General features: G+C 32.1%; 1 protein-coding gene across 1 annotated transcript in view; it reads left to right on the top strand.

The window, feature by feature from the left end:
• Positions 1–7,197, top strand: part of LOC149527982 (mechanosensitive ion channel protein 6-like) — a 31,852-nt gene extending 24,655 nt beyond the window's left edge. Inside the window, exon 8 of the mRNA XM_089807965.1 lies at positions 6,829–7,197. Within this exon, the coding sequence (XP_089664091.1) occupies positions 6,829–7,197 (369 nt within the window). The remainder of the gene's footprint in view (positions 1–6,828) is intronic.
• Positions 7,198–23,551: the final 16,354 nt, after the last annotated feature.

Raw genomic sequence — 23,551 nt, forward strand, 5'->3', positions numbered from 1 at the left:
ATAGCATTCAACATGTACTCAAAGAAATGTTGATAAGGTCTATACACATGCATTCTCATAATGCTTACCATATTAACATCCACCATGCAAAGTATAATCTATCATGATCTGCATAGACATCGTAAGATATCCATCATAATAGAAAATTAATTTATTGCAAGATCGTCACCTTTTAATAAATCTTGCAAATACAAGTGACATGATTTTTAAATTGTCACTTTCTAATGATGTGCACATGGGATAGGCCCATTAAAATCATTTAGTCATGAGGTATATTCATAAGTTACAATTTTCTTAGCTGCTACAATTTATTGATCGCTAGAGAATCCATCTCAATATGTGGTTTACTCCCTCTAAATCAATATGACCAAGATCACCCAAATTTGACAAAATTATATCCTCTATCTTCTCCCTCTCTTTTAAGTTTACCTCAAATACTATTCTAGGCTTCCTCTAATCTCAATCTCCCTCTTCATGCAATACAATTCTCGGAGGAAAAAGACCAAGGCAACTGCTTGTATAGAAATATAAGGGAGAGACTACAATGCTTTGATAAATAAAATACTCAAGGATAATAAATACTCATTTGTACATGAATATCCTTTTATTTGATATTTCATTCTATTGGAAATTTATTTGAGAATGATCCCCACTATTTCAATATAAAAAAATATCTAATTGAAGTACATACAATGAAGATATATGCATATGTTTTATTTTCTATAGATATACTTGAATCAATATTTTCAATATATTATTATTTTCCTAGAGGATCAATATAATGTTCTTCTATCTATAACTAAGGATGTAAGTATTGTCCATATACCCTTTTAACTTTCATGTTTGATGTCATTATTCATAATGGCTAACTTTATTAACATACATTTTTCGACGTTATAGCAGGATTATAGAAAGAATTCACATTATGACTAAGGCTAGATCTTTAAGGTATTACATATGGATTTCTTACACTCCTTGCAATGATACTTTAAACTAGTTAATACATTCTAGAATTCACAATCTTATGAAGCATAAGAAAGATAGCTTTTTTACCGTTGGTTACTATATTTCTAGCCCCACCTTCACAATTTTCTGGGTGAAATGAGAGTTATTGAGATTGACGAAAGGTACATCATTAAGGAAGCTGCTCACATGGGTGGGGACCCTAATAGGTTGGAGCTGACTAAAATGGAGGATTTTTCCAAAAGATAGGCCACTTGGATTTTGCTCACTTGGTGTTTTCTTGTGTGTAAATTTTACACTTGTAGACTATAACCATGGAGTGAGCAACAATTTGTTTTGGGGCAAAATAAAACTACAACAAGGGAAAGAACTCTTTCAAAATTTGGTAAGAACTTGGAAAGAACTCTTTCAAAATTTGGTGAGAACTTTCCAATTTCAATTTGATCATCAAAGCTTTTTGAAATTTCTTTCATTTTCATCCAAAAAGGAGAGAATTTGACTATGAAATCACTTGGTGTGACTTTGCCTATAGTTAAATTAAATGGGAAAAATTATTATGATTGGATATCTCATGTTGAAATTACTCTAACTCTTCAAAATTATTATGATATTGTGACTAGTAGTGAATAGAGGCCTAAAAATCCAAGAAAGGATCAAGATAATTGGGATTAAAGCAATAAGAAGGCAACAACACTAATCAAGCTTACACTTTCAAAAGAGGTTTTTCTGGAAGTTTGTAATGAGAGAAGTGGAGTGAAATTATGGGAGATTTTGAAGGATCTATATCAAAATTCAGGTGATGTATGGATTTTATCTCTCACTACTGAGTTATATAATATGAAATTATCAAGCTTGCAAGAGATAGTCCCACATTCTACTAAGTTAAAGGAAAAGAAGAATGATCTTGCTTCTCTTGGAAAAGATATAAATGATATAGATTTTGTACAAATTATATTACAAAGTCTTCTAGGATCTTGTCAATCATTTATAAGGGGTTTAGATACTATTGATAAATTAAAAAGTACTAATTTGAAGAATTGTGTGCTAAGTTAGTTCAAGAAGAGAAAAGACAAGTTTTAAAAAAAAGAATCATTTGATGGTGAATCTCAAGCATTTATAATGAAAGGAAAACAATATTATAAGAAGTCACAAGGTAATAAATTTAAAGAAAGAAATTTAAAGTATGAAAATAAAGGTTCTTCATCTATAGATCATAATAGAAGTAAATGGAAATGTCATTATTGTGTTAAAATGGGTCATAAGGAAAATAAATGTTTCAAGAAGAAGAGAGATTCAGAGAAAAAGATAAATAATTCTCCAAAATTTTGTCATTCTAAAAGAAATGCATTTTGTGTTGTACTTAAAGAAAATAATATTTTCAAAGATAATTGGGTTATTGGTTCTAGTGTTGCACAACACATGTCTTATAATGAGAATCAATTTGAATCAATAAATGAAAATACTAAAGACAAAATATATTTGGGAGATAATAGTGCTTTAGAAGTTAAAGGGTCAAAGTTGATAATAGTTTGTTAAAAAATGTGAAGTTAGTCCTTGAATTAAAAATATATATACTTTCTGCCAATAGTGGCATGTTGTGATGGTTAAGTTGTTGCATTATTATCCTTGCCATCAAGGTTCAAATCTCATGGGGAAGAAGTCCCCTGTTTGTGGCCTCACTGTTTCATAGCTCCAGGTCAAAGCGTTTACCCCTCTTTAGAAAAAAAAAAAGAAAAAAACAAATATACTTTCAGTATCTCAAATTGCAAGTCAATGACATAAAATAGAATTCTACAATGATAAGTTCTTAATCAAGGATGTCAATGATAATTATAGAGTTATTGCAATTGGTAAAATGGAGAATGGATTATATCAGTTTCAATAATTTACTTCTAAATGTGGAGATAAACATATGTGTGCTATTGCCCAATATGATGATATGAGTAGGTTATGGCATGAGCATTTGGGGCATGTCAATTTTAAAAGTCTCAAGCTTATGGAGAGATTACAAATGGTGCATGGGCTTCCAAAGATATCATTAAGTCCCAAGGTATGTGAAGGATCTGCAATGGGAAAACAACATGTGGAAAATTTCCCTCAAGGTAAATAATGGAGAGTGAAAATTCCTCTACATCTAGTTCATAGTGATGAATTTTAAAACACCTTCAATTGGAGGATCAAGGTATTCTCTCACCTTTATAGATGATTATAGTACAAGAATTTGGGTGTATTTTCTACAAAAGAAAGATGAAGTGTTTCAAAAGTTTAAGGAGTTTAAAGCTTTGACTGAAAAACAAAGTGGAAAGTATTTAAAGATACTAAGAATTTGGGTGTATTTTCTACAAAAGAAATATGAAGTGTTTTAAAAGTTTAAGGAGTTTAAAGCTTTGACTGAAAAACAAAGTGGAAAGTATTTAAAGATACTAAGAACTGATAGAGGGACTGAATACATGAATAAGGCTTTTTAAGATTTTTGTAAAGAACATGGCATAAAGAAGGAATCAAGTGTCTCTTATTCACCCCAAAAAAATGGGGTTGCTGAAAGGAAAAATAGAACTCTAACAGGAATGGCTAGGAGTATGCTTCATTCTAGAAATCTAGAAGCTAAATTTTTTGCTGAAGTAGTTCATACTGTCGTAACACCTACTAAGGCAATTTTGAACATAACACCAGAAGAGACATGGAGGGGAAGAAAGCCTACAATATCTCATTTTAGAATTTTTGGCTGTAAATTATATGCTCACATTCATGATGAAAGGAGGATAAAACTTGAAAGGCAGAGTGAGAAGTACATAATGGCTGGATATAGTGAGGAATCAAAAGGATATAGGTTATATAATCTTAGAACTAATCAAATCTATATTAAAAGAAATGTATGGTTTGATGAAGATGAATGATAACTCCCCAACATTATCTTTCGTTCCAATTTTCATTGATGAAGAAGAATCTACTTCTACCAATGGTCAAAGTCAAGGTGTACAAACTACTTCATGGGAAGAGACTCAAGTTGAAGAATCAAGTGAAAGTGATAATGAAAATCCAAAGAAATTTAGAAGCATCCAATAAATTTATCAAGAAGGTCCTAGAAATATATTTGCTAACTATTCTCTTATGAAAAAGGTGGTGTAGGTGGACACACCAAGCACGTATGAAGAAACAAAAGGAAAAGATGAATGAGAAACAACTATGCAAGAAGAATACAATTCTTTGATAAAGAATGCAATGTGGGAACTAACAACACTTCCAGAAGGAAAAAATATGGTTGGTTGCAAGTGGACCTATAGAACCAAGTTCAGATCACATGGAGCTATTGAAAAATACAAAGCAAGGTTAGTGGCTAAAGGTTTCTCACAAGAAGGCATGGACTATACTGAAACCTTTGCTTCAGTAGCTAAGATGACCTCCATTCGTACAATAGTTGCTTTAGCTGCAAAGTTTGGTTGGAAATTTTTTCAAATGGATGTAAAAAGTGCAGTTTTGCATGGTGATTTAAGAAAAAAATTTACATGCAACAACCACCAGGATTTATTAAATATGGTGAATAAAATTTGGTGTGTAGATTAAAAAAATCATTGTATGGTCTTAAGCAAGCACCAAGGGCATGCTACTCAAAAATAAATAAGTACTTTCTAAATGTTGGATTTAAAAGATGTAAAGTTGATCCAAATGTGTATTTAAAATATATTGATGATAAATTTTTTATCATTGTATTGTATGTGGATGACTTGATTATTATAGGAGATTACACACATGATATTGAGATAACTAAAGATCAACTCAAACAAGTTTTTGAAATAACTGATTTAGGACTAATGCACTATTTTTTGCGTATGCAAGTATGGCAAGAAGAAGGAAGGATCATGCTTTCTCAAACTAAGTATGCTCTTGATGTACTTAAAAAATTCAATATGAATGATTTTAAACCATCTAAAACACCATGTGAAGTAGGATTAAAGTTCAGTGCTAACTCTACTCAAAGAAAGGTGGATGAAAAATTGTATAGGCAACTTGTTGGAAATCTTTTGTATCTTACGATAACTATACTAGATATTGCATACACAATTTGTTGCCCGATTATAAATTTTTTTCAATGTTATAAGCCATGGTTAATCTTTGAAACTTGCCTGGTTTTGAGCTTTAAATTGGCCATTTTATCTTTGAATTTTTGAGTTTCTAAAACTTTCATGTCTCCGGCTTGTTCCCAGCTCCACACAGCACTTGAAATTTTTAAAATCTAACTTCTGAAACTCAAGTTATGGCAAGTTAATGGAGAGATCCAAAATATGTGTTTTCAATTTTATCATTAACCATTAACCTCTCAAAAGGTTAATGATAGCTTCCAAAAACACATTTTTCTTAACCTCTCAAAAGGTTAATGATAGCTCCCAAAAACACATTTTTCTTAACCTCTATGAAACAGTTATTAACCTATTTAAAAATAACTCCATGAGAAATTAGATATGTGAATGGCTTGAAATAAAACAAGAGAAAGATTTGTCTGATGAGAAGATGAAATTTTTGCAAAGTAGGCGTGCAGAATCCTTCCTAATCCTAGCCATGGGGAATCAAGCAAGTTTTTGAGAGGACAGTTGGGTGTATTAGAGAATGAAAATGCAGATTATACAAATGATAATAGCTATGGTGGAAAAGATAGAAAAACTATTGAAGAAAATAGTACAGCCCAAGACTGCGCTATAGATATTGCCCACTCCACTAGACATGGGTTAAAATTCATTCGAAAGATCGCTGCCTACTGAAGGAAACAGAGAAGCTTCACAAAAAAATAGAGCTAAGGATTCATCAATTACCGAAAATATGAAAGTTCATTTGACGCAGGAAAGATTCATGCTTATTATCATCCTTGAAAATAAATTCAAGTACCCAAAGTGGTGAATCATGAAACTCATTTGTCAGCATGGAAATAACATTCGCATTGGTGATTGGATCTCACATAAGATGAACACAATAGGGGAGGCCAAGAAAATTCATAGGCAGATACGCATTCAACATGATCACATCCAAATTGATATATTTGCATTCAAAATGCAGCAGAATTGATGACACAGTCCAGGTGTTCAACAAAATGCTCAAACCAAATGCACAGCTTTGAGCTGGTATGACCTATGAGTTCATGAATTATACCCAGGTGATTTCACAGAAAGGACTTTAATTGAGACGTGTGTCTTAATTCCAAATTGATCTTTTTATATGCTAAATGTGGCAAAATAGAGGATGCACGCCTAGTGTTTGACAAAATGCCTGAAAGAAATGTGGTCTCATAAAATGAGCCTTAGAAACTTATAAGCAGATGCAATTGGCAAGTGTTAATCTAGTTTTTTCAACCTTTGTTGGTGTCCTACCAACTTGTGCCAAAATGAGATCACCGAAATAGGGTTTTGCATATGTTGATGTTAATCTTAGTGACTCGAGAAAAGGAGAAGGCATAGCTACGACTAGAAATATGAATACAGCTCACGTGTTTAGATGATGACATTTTTCTTAAATTAAAAAACTTAGAACTTTTGTCACATATCGCAATCCTATTAGTGAGGTTAATTGCAGGGCCGATGACTATTGTTTGCTAAGTGTTATTCCCGCGAGGAGTTGATATTCATTTCATCATTTCCCCGATAGCCAAGTAGGAATGGACAAGTTATCAAGAATGGAACTTCAAAAACCCTGCTAATTTGTCACTGCCCAATAACAGAAAGTGGGCAATGTCAAGTTCAAATATTTTTGCAAGAATAAAGTCTAATGGAGATGCGACATGTGGAGGATGATGGAGCTGCATTGAAAATGGCAGCCATTGAGCAACTGCCATTATTTAACTAGCAATGGGCACATACCCGATGATTATACTTACAGTACCAAAACAAGGAGCTAAAGGCAAGTGGTTCCATTACTTACAATGGCCATTCACTGGACGAGTTTGTCCCTCAAAAGACATCTGCTTACATAAGTCAAAATGATCTGCATGTAAGGGTGATGACTGTTAGAGAGGCATTGAATTTCTTTGCAAATTGTCAAGGTGTTGGTAGCAAATATGAAATGTTATATGAGCTGGACAAAAGAGAGAAAGAAGCTGGAATTGTACCAGATGTTGAAGTAGATCTTTTCATGAAAGCAACATTTGCGAAAAATGTCAAGAGTAGCCTTCGAACAGATTATGCTCTAAAGATTCTTGGTTTGGATATATGTGTAGATACAATATTAGGAGATGAAATGATGAGGTGATCGATAAGGATTTATTATTCAATCTTCTTATCAAAGTATGTAAAGTTAAGTTTCAACTCATAAAGGTTAATTTTACAAAAGTTAATTAACCTCACCCAAATCACATATTTGGGGGGTAGTTACTAACCACAAAAAGGTGGTTATTAACCTCTATGTCTATATAAGGGCTCTTTTGGGCTTTCTAAAGGGAATTTTTGGTTTTAAAAAGAAGGGAACACTATGCTGAAATTTTGATTGAGAGATAAATTTTAGAAAGTATGTACAGTTTTTATCTCTGAAATTGAAAATCTCTTTTGTCTTCTTGGTGCAAGGAAACGAAATGAGATGTGCTTTGGGTTTCTTATACTGAAATCAAAATTGCTATGCATTTTAGTAGACATTCTCATGGTACTATGCGAGTGTCTATGAATGATAATGAATGTGTTTGGTAATACTGGTTACTTTCAAGCGTAGTTCTTGATCATCTTTGTTATCGTTCTTGTTTACCCAAGAAGGTTGTGAGGGCATGTGGCGCATTCGTCCTGAATGGCTTTCTCTTGATCTTTGAAGTTTTAGACTCTTTATTTGAAAACCATTTAAAAATTATATCATATGACGGAGTTGCCCCTCTAAATGTAGAGGAAGGCCACATATCAAGGGCCTATCCAATTGTTGTGAACAATTTGCCACACACTTCGTTGGGCAAATTCTACTGTGACAAATTTGTTTACCAACAATATACAATACATTAATATATAATTTTAAAATCTACCTTATTAAATACTATAATATATAACAAATATATTTTATTGTATAAAATATATCAAATTAATTGCAACAAAACAAATTATAAAATGTAATATTTTAGATTGAAAAAGACATGAAAATTTATTCTTCTTAAACCATTAATCTTATAATCTAAATTTTTAAAAACTATTAATGATATTTTAAAGTGTGCTAATTTATATATTTGCAATTTTTTAACCATTAATCCTATAGTCCAATTTTTAGTTATGTTTACATATTTGTTATAATGTATCTGAGAGAATTGCCTAAGAAATTGTGAGTGATATTATGAATTTGTGAAATTCGTGTATAAGACCCAAACTAATTAGCAAATAGAAGAGTAGAAAAATAATATTGAATAATTAATAACTTAAAAATTTAGGATGTTTAAACTAATTTTCTATAGAAACTATCTTTAAGAACAAACTAACTTGGTTGAAATAGGTTTTACTAATAACTAGTTAATTAAAACTGATTACAATAGCATATGCCACAAATACTAAAATATTAAGACTTCACTTACCTAATTTGCTAAATATAAAAAAAAATCAGAATTAAATATGAAATGATTGCATTCTAATTAAAATAGATATTCGGAAATTTGGTGAAAAAGAATTGGAGAGTGATGAGAAGCGCTAGCTGCCGGTTGGGCTAGGGCTCTATCCCTAGCCTATCCCTAGCCCGTGATTGATGTTTGGTTTTTACTGATATTCTTCCCTATTCTGTTTGGATTGCCGACTGGTGGACAAAGTTTGCATGGGTTTTGGTTTTTGGAAATCTTTTGCAATCTATTTTGGATTGGGGTTTTAATTGTTTGCATGGCAGGGCCTAGGATTTCTTCTACATTGGTGAGAACAGATGGTTCTTCTCCAATTGTGCATTCAATGAGATCTGAATTGTTTTATTCAAGGGAGACCTCCAAGTTGAAAAAAATTTAATGGTTGTTTCTCGCGTAGCCATGATTGCCCTATTCTGGTTATTCCTCCAGCGGTTGTAATAGAGGACATTGAATATTGGACCAAGTATGCTTTGATATGAAAATTTCTTGGAATCTGAATTTTCCTATCTGTTCTTGAGGCATGGATCTGCCACTCATGGTAGGTGGAAGGCAATATGGAGATTATGTTGGCAGAGAATAGCTTCTTTTTTTTTGTATTATCTTGCATGTTTGATCGTGATCTATTTTTGAAGGAGGCCCTTATTTCTACAACCATGTGGGGTTATTTGTCAAACCCTGGCATTCAGGATTTACTTCTGCTGAGGATCTCCCTTCAACAGTGTTAGTTTGGGTTTGCTTGCCTTGCCTTCCCCTAGAATTTTGGCGTCAAGACATCCTTCGGCAAATTGTTTCTTTGTTGGGAAAGCCGACTATGATTGCACATCAATCCTTCGATAAAAAGATTATTTCTTATGCTAGAATTTTTGTTGAAATTAATTTGAATAACCCATTAACAAAATTTGGCTTACTAAAAATCAACAAGCGAGTTAACAAAAGTCTATATAAAAGCAACCCTAGTCAAGATTTTGCAAGTATTATAATACACTAAATGAATAAACTTTTGAAGGCCCAACCCTTATAGCACATAATTAATTTTCATTAACACATTCATACTATTCTGCATTAATAATCAAGTGCCTTTTCTTCTCAATATTTCAGCTTGCATTTTGAAATAAAATTTGGAACTTTTTGTTTTCGTATGGGAGGAGGGAATGTAAATGGTTTTCAATTCGAACAAATTGTGAACTGAAGAGACTTTTCATTCCGACTTTTTCTTTTTGGGGGTGGAATGAAATGGAATGTGAAAGGTTTTTCATTTTCTACCTATTTAACCTGTGACTGATACACTTTTTTACTTACTCTATTATGGATACAGTTTCTATATTTCATGCAATGGAAAGTTCTATAGAAAATGGCTGAAAGAAATCTGAACGAATCTCCTTCACCTGCAGATGATCTTGAATAGGAATTTGGAAAATGATCCGATCAAAGAAGAGATTTTTTCTGGAATGTGCAGCTTTTGTGGGTCTTATAGCAGGACTGCTATCAAGCCTCACATCTGGGCCTCTGAAGAAACTTATTATTTTGTAATTCATGTGGGAGTATTCTTCGTAATTCGTGTGGCCTCTGGTTTGGCTTAGTTTTGTTGGCCTGGAACCTCATGTTTAATAAAAAGGCACTCTTTTGTTCCACAATCTCATTATGAATTGTATTTTCATAATTTTTATACTCAATGGAGATGCATTTTCATAATTGTTTTTGTTGTTGGGGATGGAGTTTTTAGTTTTATTGATCTACAAAGACCTCTTTTATATTCGTATACTCTTTTCCATCCTAATTTTATTCGTCTGCAAGCACTCATTTATATTTGTAATCTCTTTGCAAAATCCTAATGTTTTGGTCTGTTTGTGTTACTGAAATTAACTGTTTGAATATGCTGTAATTTTTGGATTGCATGCCGCAATTGACAAATTGCATGCTCTATCAGCTTTATGTTAACCAAAGAGTAGTATTACTCAAGTATTTGTTAGTCAATTTCTCCATTCTGATAACATATGAAAACTGGCAGAAAAATAAAGGCCTTTTCAGAATGTTTTTCTCCTTTTAATATAGGTTCCAAATAATTTGTTTTTGCTTTCTTTCCTTAACACCAAAATTTGATACCATGTAAAATTTTGCATTGGTACATTTAGATATATTATGATCTAACTGAGAATAAAAATTTCTTCAAAAATAGCTTAAATATGCAATACCTACAAGTAAGATAGAGATTTTGGCTTCTCTAAATACTACTTCAGGTCCTCTCAATAGGTTCATTCTTGTCCTTTTGATGAGCATTATATCATCCTGTCTGATATTTATCATTTGTTTGTTGAACCTCTCTTTGACGAAAACAATATTGAGGACATATTTTCCTTTCCTCAATCATTTTGCTCTCTTTAATGATCATCTTATCTTAGATCATTATGATCTAAAATGTTGACACAAAAACATTTACATTATCGAATTTAGAATAAACTTCAAATAGGACATATTTTCCTTTCCTCAATCATTTTTCTCTCTTTAATGATCATCTTATCTTAGATCATAGATTATGATCTAAAATGTTGACACAAAAACATTTACATTATCAAATTTAGAATAAACTTCAAATATCTTATGAATTGTAGAAATCTATTTTTACTTTATGTCCTCTAATGTCAACCCACGTCGAGTTGTATCTTCTCTTGGTTTGAATTCTCTTGTTATCCTTCAGCCACTCCATGCTACTATCTCGACATATTTTGATTCTCATTTGAACAAACCTCACACTTCAGTGATCACTGTTCTTGAGTCTTCTATGACAGAGTCATAGTCCATCATCAGATTGGAGAAATATGAGTACTTTTCAAAATCATTTATGTTGATTCCTTCAAACATTTCACTTGAGAAGAAATTCAACAATTTGACAACTTTAAGATTCTATCTTCCGAAAGGAAGACAGATTATTTGTTGCAGAGGTACCTACCACAGTATAGTACATTATGTATTGGCATTCTTTCTCTTGTTTGTGGAGGCACAATGGACCATATGTTGGGATATGGAGTTAAACAGTTACTGATTATTCATTCTTGTTCGATTCTTTATATTCATAAAGCTCTTTATAATTGCTGTGTGCAGTCCATGTAATTGTATTGATTGTTCATTAATAGTAATTCTCTGCTAGAGTGTAGACATAAGCAAGATCTTTTGAATCATGATATATATTGTGTCTTGCATATTCGTCTTCTTTATTTACCATTTTGTTTCATTTCTCTGTGTGTTTAATATTTACACCATAGTTATCATTTTCACTTTCTCTAAGATGTTGGAGTAAACGATGTAATAGGATTGAAACGGTCATGCAACTTTAGTATAATTTACAAATCACATGCTCTCTTAGCTTTAAGTTAACCAAGGAGTACTATGACTTAAGACTCTTTCTGCCTTGTTAGAATCATTCAATCATTTTCTTCACTCTGATATCATATAAAATTTTGCAACTATACTTACAAATATATGTGATCTAACTGATAGAAAAGGAGAAACTGATTAAAATTCAGAAAAAAATCTTCTAGAATAGTTTTACTCTGCAATACTTGGAAAGAACTTGTTTGTGCTTCTTTATTCTACCATGTAAATTTTACAGTTGTACCTATAAATATATAGATCTAACTATTCACAGATATAGCTGTTAAGTTTCACATCATATAGAGAGCTACCCAGAATAACAAGTTGTTGGATTTCATAGAGAAGCTCCTAATTTATCTCCTTTACTGCACTGCATTTTATTCAAGACACTATTGGAAAAGGCTTTGGCTTTAAATTTTCACGTGAAAACATAATTTGACAAAATTTAGAAGTCCATATTCCATCAATATATCATTAAAACTATATCTTTGACCCCAATGGTAGAATTCCATCAATCCCCTGCTATACCAGATAAAAAGTCAATGAAAAATGAAGGACACAGAGAAATTCCAATAGATCCTTCTGAGACTACAAATGATGTTAGTATAGGCCAGAAAGGAAGTGGGCTCCAATACGATAAATATTGAACAACTATAGAAGTTGAATCAGTGGAATGTATCTGTTTGGAATATCAAGAGATCGATCTGTCTGATTAGGTGTTTAATTGTTAATGTAGCTAAAACAATTGACAGATCTCTAAATTTCCACAAATATGATACAGATCCCTCTTTCTTGGGACAAAAATGTTTTGAAATAAGGAAATTACTTCCTTAGTCTCTTAATGAGTCTAAAATTGCAGTTAAATAGCTGCACATACTTATCAATGCTATTGTGATCATAATCATACTAATGTTTTCTTTGATTCTTCTCCACATTGTTAGCATCCATGCTATTGTCATTATATTATCTCACCTGCTACTTGTGGCATTCATATAGAAGTGCATACTTGTGGCATGCACTCGAATGAAATTGAACAAAAAGATAATTAATCGTTAATGTGGAATGGTAAGAATGTTCGAATCTAAATTAATAGTTAGATATTTCATTAATACCATTTTCTGGTTGGTTAGTAGACCAATTATGACATGTTAATTTACAATTTGATTTAAAGATAGATTCCTCTAATTTGTGTAGATAATTTATAGATAGAAATTATTTACAACATTTTTAGAAGAATAATTGAAAATGTATATTAAGGTTAGATTTTAAAGACTATAATATATTATATATAATTAATAGATGTCTTTCAAACATATTAGATATAGACAATATATACTATATATACATTAGATATCTATGTTTTAATTTTAAAATGTGAACTCTTTTGTAAGAAATTAGAGTCTTGATATATTAGAATTTATCTATATATATTATATAATGTATATATAACTAGTGGCTAAGGGGAGGGATACAATGATTTTATAAGGCTTATGATTTGAGTTGAAATGGTTTGATTTTATGCTTAGGTTCTTTGCTAGAGTTTTCAAGTATATATGCTTCAGTGCCTAATTAGAAAGGTAATAGTTTATGATTAGGTTTTAATTTGATATATAATGTTCAATTAGCCTTAAGCTTAAAGTTTACTTAAGTGTTGTTTCGGACAAGGTTCATTTGAGTTTAGTGTTAGTGTTAGGTAACTATTTGGTGTAGATTAAGATTAAATTAAATTTGTTATTAGCGTTTGGTTTTTTCTTTCTTTCCTTTATGGATTAAGTTAGACTCCATGAATTTACATTTAGTATTCAATTTTGTTTAGTCTAAACAATTCCAATATTGTTTAAGATGACATTTAATTTAATTTAATGTTGAAGTAGGTTTAGTAACAAGGTTAAGATATGTTCAGGGTTACTTTTTATGTGATTTAGGGTTTACTATTTATTATGTAAAAGTCCAAGTGTTCAATTTGGTATAGATATATAATCAAGACTTAATTTTATTTAGGCTTATATATAAACTCTCCTCTTCCCCTCTACCTAACTCTCTCCCTTTCATGTCCCCCATTTCAATATCTCATATCTTGATTTCCATCTTTACCCCCCTATCAATTTCTCTACATTAACCTCATCATCTCATTATCTTCCCATAAATTTATATATCTCTATTGAGTTCACTCATGTCATGTATCTTTGTCTCTCCCTTATTCAAGGCCACTATCTCTATCTCCCCTCTATATGTATTAATATATACTTATATTATTTTGTTTCACTATAGTTTTCTCCTTGTCCCTCTCTATACATGTACTTATATGTCCCTAACACTTATGTTATTATCTAAATGGATATGTCTATTTTCTATCTATTTCAATCTTTATATTTCTCTTTCCGTCTTCCTATATTTATCATTTTTTATTTTCTCCATCTCTTTATTTATTCCTTTGTATCATATATATACACATTCTATATGCTTCTCTCTCCCTATATATATATATCCTCCTTTCTATTTATCTATTAGTTGGTCTCCATCAACTCCTTCTCCCCCACACTTCTCTCTCTCTCTCTCTCTCTCTCTCTCTCTCTCTCTCTCTCTCTCTCTCTCTCTCTCTCTCTCTCTCTCTCTCTCTCTCTCTCTACATATACATACATACATACATAAATATATATATATATATAAGATTTATGGTTTACCATCCATTATTGAAAGGGTCAAGGGATAAATTTTGTGTACTTATATAATTAGGGTTTAATTTGATTTAGGTTTATATGTCCACATTCTTTTGCACCTCTACCTATATCTCTCCCTTTTTCATCCTTCTTCTAGATATCCCATATTGGTTTATGACCCTACCCATCTCTACATATTAAACTCATTATCCCATTCTCTTCACATATATATTTTTCTCTGGCAAGTTATCTTCCTTCATATATTTGTCTCTTCCTCATTTTACCTCACTCTCTCTATCTCACACTCTATATATATCTTATCTAATTATCTTTGTTTATTTCACTATCTTTTAATCTGTCTTCCTTTATCTTTGTTCCTTTGTATACTTACATGTCTCTATCACTCTATCTCTACATCTGTTATTCTTTGATTTGAATATTTACATCTCTCTATCTCTATGGATCTCTGTATATTTATATCTTTTGATCTTCTACATCCCTATATTTTTATTTCACTATCTTTTAATCTGTCTTCCTTTATCTTTGTTCCTTTGTATACTTACATGTCTCTATCACTCTATCTCTACATCTGTTATTCTTTGATTTGAATATTTACATCTCTCTATCTCTATGGATCTCTGTATATTTATATCTTTTGATCTTCTACATCCCTATATTTATTTTTTCTCTGTCATATACATATATACGTGTTCCATGTTTCTCTCCCTTTATATCCTCCTCTCCTAGATTTTCCTCTAAGTCATTTCTATCAATTATTTTATGAGCTATTTTTCTATGGAAATTATGTAAAGCCTTTAGAGCTCTTTTTTCCAAGTGATAATAATGAAAGTAAACATTGATAACACATAAGTTATGATTTTCTTTTTAAAAAGGAAGAAATGTAATAGTTCAAGAATTTATCTTTATGGAAGCTCATTTGAGATACAAATACCCATGAATTGATTTCCAATAGTACAAACTTAGTTGGGAGACTTGTAGAACTAGGAGAATACAAGATAGATGAAGAGATCCATTCTTGTTTTAGTAAAGATGTATGAAATTGGAGCTATGAATTTAAAAAAATAAGAAAAATATTTTTGGTTTGATGTTTGCGTCAGTTGTCCTATATGGTTATGATATTTGGGGTAAGATAATGGAATACCATGAGTGGAGGCAAGTAGAAATAATCCAATAACATTTAATCACTAGTTGTCTTGAAGTTAAACCAATGGTCCCATATAGGATCCTTTTTTCTAAGGTGCAGATACTTCCAATGGTAGTATTATCAATAATTCATTTCCTAAGATACTTAAAGAAAGTGGAAAACATGGATGAGAATCCCTTGCCCAAAATGGTTGTTGAAGAAGAATTATGCCATGGGAAAATGACTTGGCTGAAATAAAACAACAAGTGAATGAACAAGTGGGACATTAATTTTCATGATTTCCTTAGCACTAATGACGAGGGGAAAAAGTCAATGTTAGAAAAAAAGCCATGACTATTGTGAGGACTAAATAAAATGTTATAAAAAAAATACATGATTGTATCAAAGAGTTCAACCTTATGTTATAGCACCATGAAAAAACTTATCTTAGAGTTACAATTTTGAGAAGGTTAAAATCTTAGTTATATACTTGAGGGATAAAGAAATTACACTTTCTACAGTAAAAGGGTGGTTGAAATGGAACACTAATTCATATTTGAATGCTCTATTAGAGAAAAAGGTTAATTTCATTTCATTTATTAAATTACCTTTTCTCCCTTCTTAAGATTTCACTTTATACATTTTTAAGCTTTTTTGATTTAATAATTAATTAGCAATTATTAAATAGCTTTCACCTTTAGGTTACTCTTTATAACTTATTAGGTTACCCTTTTTTGGGTTTCAATCTCCTTTTATAAGGATTGATCTCTTTTTATTTTATTATCTCTTCTTCATCTAAATATACAATTTTCCTATTTCAGAGCAAACCCTTTCCTCTTCTTGTCTTTTTCTTCTTTGTGACAGGTTTTCTACATGTAGGTATTCGAGGGCTTCGTGGATTTGATTTCCATATTTGCTGAAATCCTTCATGGTATTAGAGCCAAATCTATTGTAGCTTGTTTAGTATTTGAAGAAAAAGAAAGAACAAGGGTTTGATGAATTAGACCTAGAGTTTTTTGGGTATTTCCTAAGAAAACAAGGGGGTTACTGATTTTTGGAGCTACTTGAGGCTAAATAGACCTCACGGATGGATCTAAAAGGCATCAAAACCCCTATTTCCATATAAAGTTTTTCTGTTTTGGAAAATGTTGATTTGAGAGGCAAAAATATTTTTCTTGACAGCGCCATACAGCCTCTGCACATAATTCGAGATGGAAAATTGGCTAAAAAAATTACAAAAAAAATAATTTTTGATGGTTTTAGGCCATCACGGTTAGCTAACACTAGTGGCTCTTCTATGGTTGCCGCAATGGTCACAGCTAGTGGTCCGCTTAGCAGCTCTGCCATAGGAGACCACCTCCCTCCTACCTCCTACCACCCAGCTCCTGCTGTGGGGTTGATTGTTTAAATTATTATTATTATTTTTTATTTAAAAAAATAATTTTTATGCATTTCCAAGGGCCCTGTCGGTTTTTTCAGTGTAACTTGAGCTTACGGATGTATTTTTTTGTGATTGGGCACCTCAGCAGGCCTTGTTTTTTGGAGCCAAGTTTTCTTTTAGCATTGCATTGTAGTTTCCTTGCACTTTGTGCATTGTTTGTAACAACATTTTTACTCATCTTAAGAGTGGTGTTAGAGAAACATGTTAATTTAATTTCATTTATTAAAATACCTTTTTTCCCTTCTTAAGATTTCACTTTATGCATTTTTTAGCTTTCTCTATTTAATAATTAATTAGTAATTATTAAATAGCTTTCACCTTTAGGTTACCCTTTGTAACTTATTAGATTACACTTTTCGGATTTCAATCTTCCTTTATAAGGATTGATCTCTTTGTATTTTATTATCTCTTCTTCATCTGAATATACAATTTGCATCTTTCAAAGCAAACCCTTGCCTCTTGTTTGTCTTTTTCTTCTCGGTGATAGGTTTTCTACAAGTAGGTAGTCGAGGGCTTCGTGGATTTGATTTGCATAGTTGCTCAAATCCTTCATGCTCTACATATGAAGAAGTTCATCCAAAGGTATTGTTACTACTTGATATGGGCACAAATTTTCAATTTTCAATTTTAGGTCTTGAACCTCTTTGAACTACTTTGAACTTGGTTCAAGTTGGTTCAAAGCAATTCAATAGTTCAGAGTTTAGAATTCAGGTTCGAAATGGTTCAAAATAGTTCGATGGTTCAAATGGGTTCAAAATGCAGATTGGTTAGTTCAAGAAAAGTTCAAACTTATGTTCCAAAATGCAGATTAGTGGACTCAGAAAGGTTCATAATTCATGTTTAGATTCTATCAATTTAGCAGTTTCAAAGGTTCATTTTGCATTTTAGTTAAAGTTAGTGGTTCTATGTAACACCATGGGTATGTCTAGAAGATGCTAGCCCAGTTCAAGACATCTTATCAAACCCAATACATCATGGAGCATGTAGAGGCTGTCTATATGTCAAATTGAGAAACTTATTGGCAACTATTTTTACCTTTGATATGCATATATCCCACAGCAAAGTCAAACTCATTAAGGAAAATGTATATATGTTCTAATACATATGCGATCTGCACTAGTTGGATGATTATGAGTTTAACATTCATAGTTTGGGCCAAGCATTGGTATGAGCTTGATGACTATGTGTTTTAGATATTCTTCCTCAACTTGAGAACATTTGATAGGGGGTTTTGTGATTAAAAAAAGAAGGCAAATGGAGTATTCATGGAATACATGCAAATTGTTTGATTGAATGAGATTCTTAGTATAGTAGGAAAGTTTCAAATATCTTGATGATTGTAATCATCGACACATGCATATAGATACCAAGAAGGAAAAGATCTAGAAGAGTAGTGACCATATAAATATCAGGTTCAACCAATTCATTGTGGGACTTAATTATATTAGAAAGCATCCAACTAATCATATAAGTCTATGGGTTGTATGCCAAAGGATATAAGCCACATTCATTGTTTCAAAAGTGTAGGTATTGAATATGCCATGCAAAATAATGATGAAGAGCCTAGTGATTTGAAGATGGCTGGAATGCATTATAAATCCACCAAATTGATACAAGAAAAGAATGAAAAATATAAGACTCTTGCTGTCATCTTTATAACTCTAATTTTTGGACAGTCATATAGAGCCTCAAACAGTGACCTATAACTTTTGACTTAGACATTATCAAAATCACTTCAGTCAAAATGTGGAGAATTGGGATTGTGACAACATATCCAAAATTCAACAAGATCCAATGGTGGGATAATTAGTTATGCCTCCAGTACCGAGACCCATTTTTGCTGACAGAGTTATTTTAAATCTGCCCAGCATCAAGAATATTTTTATATAGGAATAATGTAATAATGTGCCACTTATCCAAGTCTCATTTAATATGTTAAATTATTCTTATAAAATGTTTACATCAATGTTTTATAAGGTTATCAAAATATGAATAAGAGAACATAAGAAGAGGAAGGTGGATAGTCAAATAAGAGTTACATGATTCCAAGAATCAGTTATGTAAACTGAAAATACACATCAATTGGCTATTTATGAAGGCATTTTCAAACCAAAAAGGGGTTCCATCTTTTGATATGAAGATCTCTTTGAAGCTTCTTTTCTCAGGAGAATGGAAATGGTTCCTTTGATCTTTGTCTTTTGTAATGCAGTACACAACAAATAAACTTTGTGTAATCTATTGTATTATGTTTTCTTTCTTTTCAATCATTAAAGTTTGTGCATCTATGTTGTATTTATGGATAGGTGTTTGAAATTATTTTGTGCTTTTTAGTTAAAAGCATTTGTAATCAATTCATTAAATATCTCACACGGGGAGTTGTACCCGATAAAATTCAAAGGAAGGTTATCAATCTCATGATAACCTATCCAACGGTTGGTGTTGATTTGTCCTTTCATTTGGGCACTCTGGATCAAATTTGCACACATTTTCTTAAAGGACAATATATTCACTAACAGATTTTTGGTGACTCTATTGGGGAATCGAAAGAAAGATCATTGCCTAAGATTTGTTTCCTCAGATTTATAGTTGTCTCTATATGCAGGAGATTGACAACACTACATTACAGACTTGTTGAATCTTTTTTTTTGGAGTTCCAGTGCGTGTTATGGTTGTGGTTGCAACTCAGCCATTGGGGGCTCAGATCAGACCATTTTCCTTGGCCTAGTATTCAGCCTTACCAAAGAGATGTGTTCATTAGGTCGTTTGTTCAAAGCCTTGTGGGAAATGTCATGGAATGGTTTCAACATCTACAAGATGCATGTATCACAAATTGGGATGATCTTAAGGAGAGATTCCTAGAGAGATTTCAATCCACAATTGACCCTTATCAATTGTTGGTAAGTCTTATTCAAATTCAAATAAAAGAAGATGACTCTATAAGGGAGTTCATTGATAGATTTAATTGGAATGTTGGTAAAATCCCTCTAGCCCACCAACCAAATGAAAGAAATTAGGTATGCTTCTTTATTGCTGCTATGGATGTTGAAGTCAAGTTTTGGTTACAATGCCTTGGAGTGGAAAATTTGGTGGACGTGCAAAAGGAAGCAATCAGGTTAGATGATGTCTTAATTCTTAGTGGTATGAAATCTATAAAGACAACACCAATGAAAGAACACCTATGTGGACAACAACACTACATTGATGAAGAAGCTACAAAGAAGAAGCACATTCTAGAAGAAGCCAAATCAACTCTCAATGTTTCTCTTTGTCAGAATCTAACTATTTTTAATGATGAAGATTTTCAAGAACCCTTATTGGCTGAAGATAATGCTGGAAAGTTGACAGGATTCTGCTACCTGCATACTGAAAATGATGAGGAGTGTGTTGCTTGATCAGATGAGCTAATGACCAGCTTGAATGTACCAGTTGTGAAGGAAGAATTTGCTGCATATGATTCAAATAAAGAGTCATCAATGGCTTTCCTTTCTCCAGGGCATGAAATCTTTTCTTCTTAAGTTGCTAATACCCTCTCTATTATTGATTCAGATCAACATGATATGGTGTATCAGCAAGAACAAAAATTGATAGATAGTGAAGAAAGGTATGACATTCCTCTCTCTGAATCTTTCTCATTTGAATATATATCATAGCTAGAGGGAGGCTTGCAATTTGAGGTAGTGATGGAGCAAGGAGAGCTATCGGAGGATATAATGGGTCAAACCATGCAATTATTGATTTTGTTGGCAAGCATTGATGGTAAAGAAATTTCACAAGTTAGAATATCCATGAATCTTGATGGAGTGGAACTGCAAACTATGGTAAAGCATTTCGTTTCTATTATGTCACATAAAACAAAAATGGAATTGGGGTCATGCTATTTTTATGATGAAGTTGGTATTCCCAAAGAGCAAGAGTTCCTACAACATGTGTTTGTTGAATTCATCCTTGCAGTCGCCATAAGATGTCTACTAATGCTGGTGTGTTCTGCATATCAATCTCTCTTTTGCACAAACATGTACTTCTCTGAACCAATCAATGGGTTTCCATGAGCAAATGAATGCATTCTAAGAGGTATAGGTTGCTAGCCTATCTTTTGCAAATAAGTTTTTGTTGTGTGTAGTAGTAGTTTGAATAATGTGCAAGCCTCGTGCTTGCTAGTAGTTTAGGTGTTTGTTGTTGTTTTTGTTTGTTGGTTTTTCCCTGCTCCCCTCCACCCTCTCTACAAGAAACTCCCAATTTTCATGGTGGACTCTATTTGCCCAATGGACAAGACACTCGTCTTTATCTAGAGATTGTTGGAGTTCTCTGTTTTTGTATAAAAAATAGTCCCTCAGTTAGAGCCCCTGTTAGTACCTGATATGGGCATGAATTTTTAATTTTTAATTTTAGGTCTTGAACCTCTTCAAACTACTTTGAACTTGGGTCAAAACAGCTTGAAGTAGTTCAACAGTTCAGAGTTTAGAATTCAGGTTTGAAATGGTTCAAAATAGTTCGATGGTTCAAATGGGTTTGAAATGCGGATTGGTTGGTTCAAGAAAAGTTTAGATTTATGTTCCAAAATATAGATTAGTGGACTTAGAAAGGTTCATAATTCATGTTCAAATTCTATCAGTTCAACAATTTCAAGGGTTCATTCTGCATTTCAGTTAAAGTTAGTGGTTCTATCTAACACCATGGGTATGTCTAGAAGATGCTAGCCCAGTTCAAGACATCTTGTCAAACCCAATACATTATGGAGCATGCAGAAGCCATCTATATGTCAGATTAAGAAACTTATTGGTCACTATTTTAACCTTTTATATGCATATATCCCATAGCAAAGTCAAACTCATTAAGGAAAATGTATATATGTTCTAATACATATGTGGTCTGCACTAGTTGGATGATTATGAGTTTAACTTTCATAATTCAGGCCAAGCATTGGTATGAGCTTGATGAGTATGTGTTTCTGATATTCTTCCTCAACTTGAGAACATTTGATAGGGGGATCTTGTGATATAAAAAGGAAGGAAAATGGAGTATTCATGGAATATATGCAAATTATTCCATTGAATGAGATTCTTCGTACAACAGGAAAGTTCCAAATATCTTAATGATTGTAATAATCAACACATGCATATAGATACCAAGAAGGAAAAGAACTGGAACAATAATAACCATATAATCATCGGGTTCAACGAATTCATGGTGGGACATATCAGCAAGCATCCAACTAATCATATAAGTCTATGTGTTGTATGCCAAAGGATATAAGCCACATTCATTGTTTCAAAAGTACAGGTCTTGAATATGCCATAAAAAATAATGATGAAGAGCCTAGTGATTTGAAGATGGCTGGAATGCATTATAAATCCACCAAATTGATACAAACAAAGAATGAAAAATATAACACTCTTGCTGTCAACTTTATAATTCTGATTTTCGGACACTCATATAGACCCTCAAACAGTGACCTGTAACTTTTGGTTCAGACATTATTTTCAAAATAGCTTTGATGAGAATGTGGAGAATTAGAATTGTGACAACATATTCAAAATTCAGTAAGATTCTACAGAGGGATAATTAGGTATGCCTCCCGTATTGAGACCCATTTTAGCTGACAGAGTTATTTTAAATCCACCCAGCATCAAGAATATTTTTATATTGGAATAATGTAATAATGTGCCACTTGTCGAAGTATCATTTAATATGTCAAATTATTCTTATAAAACATTGACATCAATGCTTTATAAGGTTATCAAAATATGAATGAAAGAACATAAGAAGAGGAATGTGGATAGTCAAATAAGAGTTATGTGATTCCAAGAATCAATTATGTAAACTGAAAATACACATCAATTGGCTATTTATGAAGGCATTTTCAAACCAAAAATGGGTTCCATCTTTCCTTTCCAAGTAGGAGATTTTATGCTACTGTAGGGGGCATATTTTCTAGTTCTCTAGGAGAAGAAGGTAGACTTTGAGCTATAGCAGAATAGAGCTTTATTTGGCTAAACTTTGTGTTCTTTATTAGAGAGAAATTTGATTTCAAAATGTAATGTATGGGAGAGGGTTTTCATTTTCTTCTAAATAGTAAATATGATGTAGTGTGTAATAAGAACTATGCTATCTTTAACATCTTAAAGAAGGGAGATTTGAAAGATGACTACAACTAAAACTTTGTATTTAGGCAGTTTACTTTCCACTGATGGTAAACTTTCCATGACTTTTAGTTTTCTGTAAGTGCATTTGATGTTGCCATTTTTTGAACATGTTTTGATATCAAGATCTCTTTGACACTTTGATTCTTCTTTTCTTAGGAGAATGGAAATGGTTCCTTTGATCTTTGCCTTTTGTGATGTAGTATACAAAAAATGTACTTTGAGTAATCTATTGTATTTTGTTTTCTTTCTTTTCAATCATTAAAGTTTATGCAT

Source organism: Cupressus sempervirens, chromosome 11 (genome assembly GCF_028749045.1).
Source record: "Cupressus sempervirens isolate cs-2001-9-10 chromosome 11, ASM2874904v1, whole genome shotgun sequence".
Taxonomy (NCBI): domain Eukaryota; kingdom Viridiplantae; phylum Streptophyta; class Pinopsida; order Cupressales; family Cupressaceae; genus Cupressus; species Cupressus sempervirens.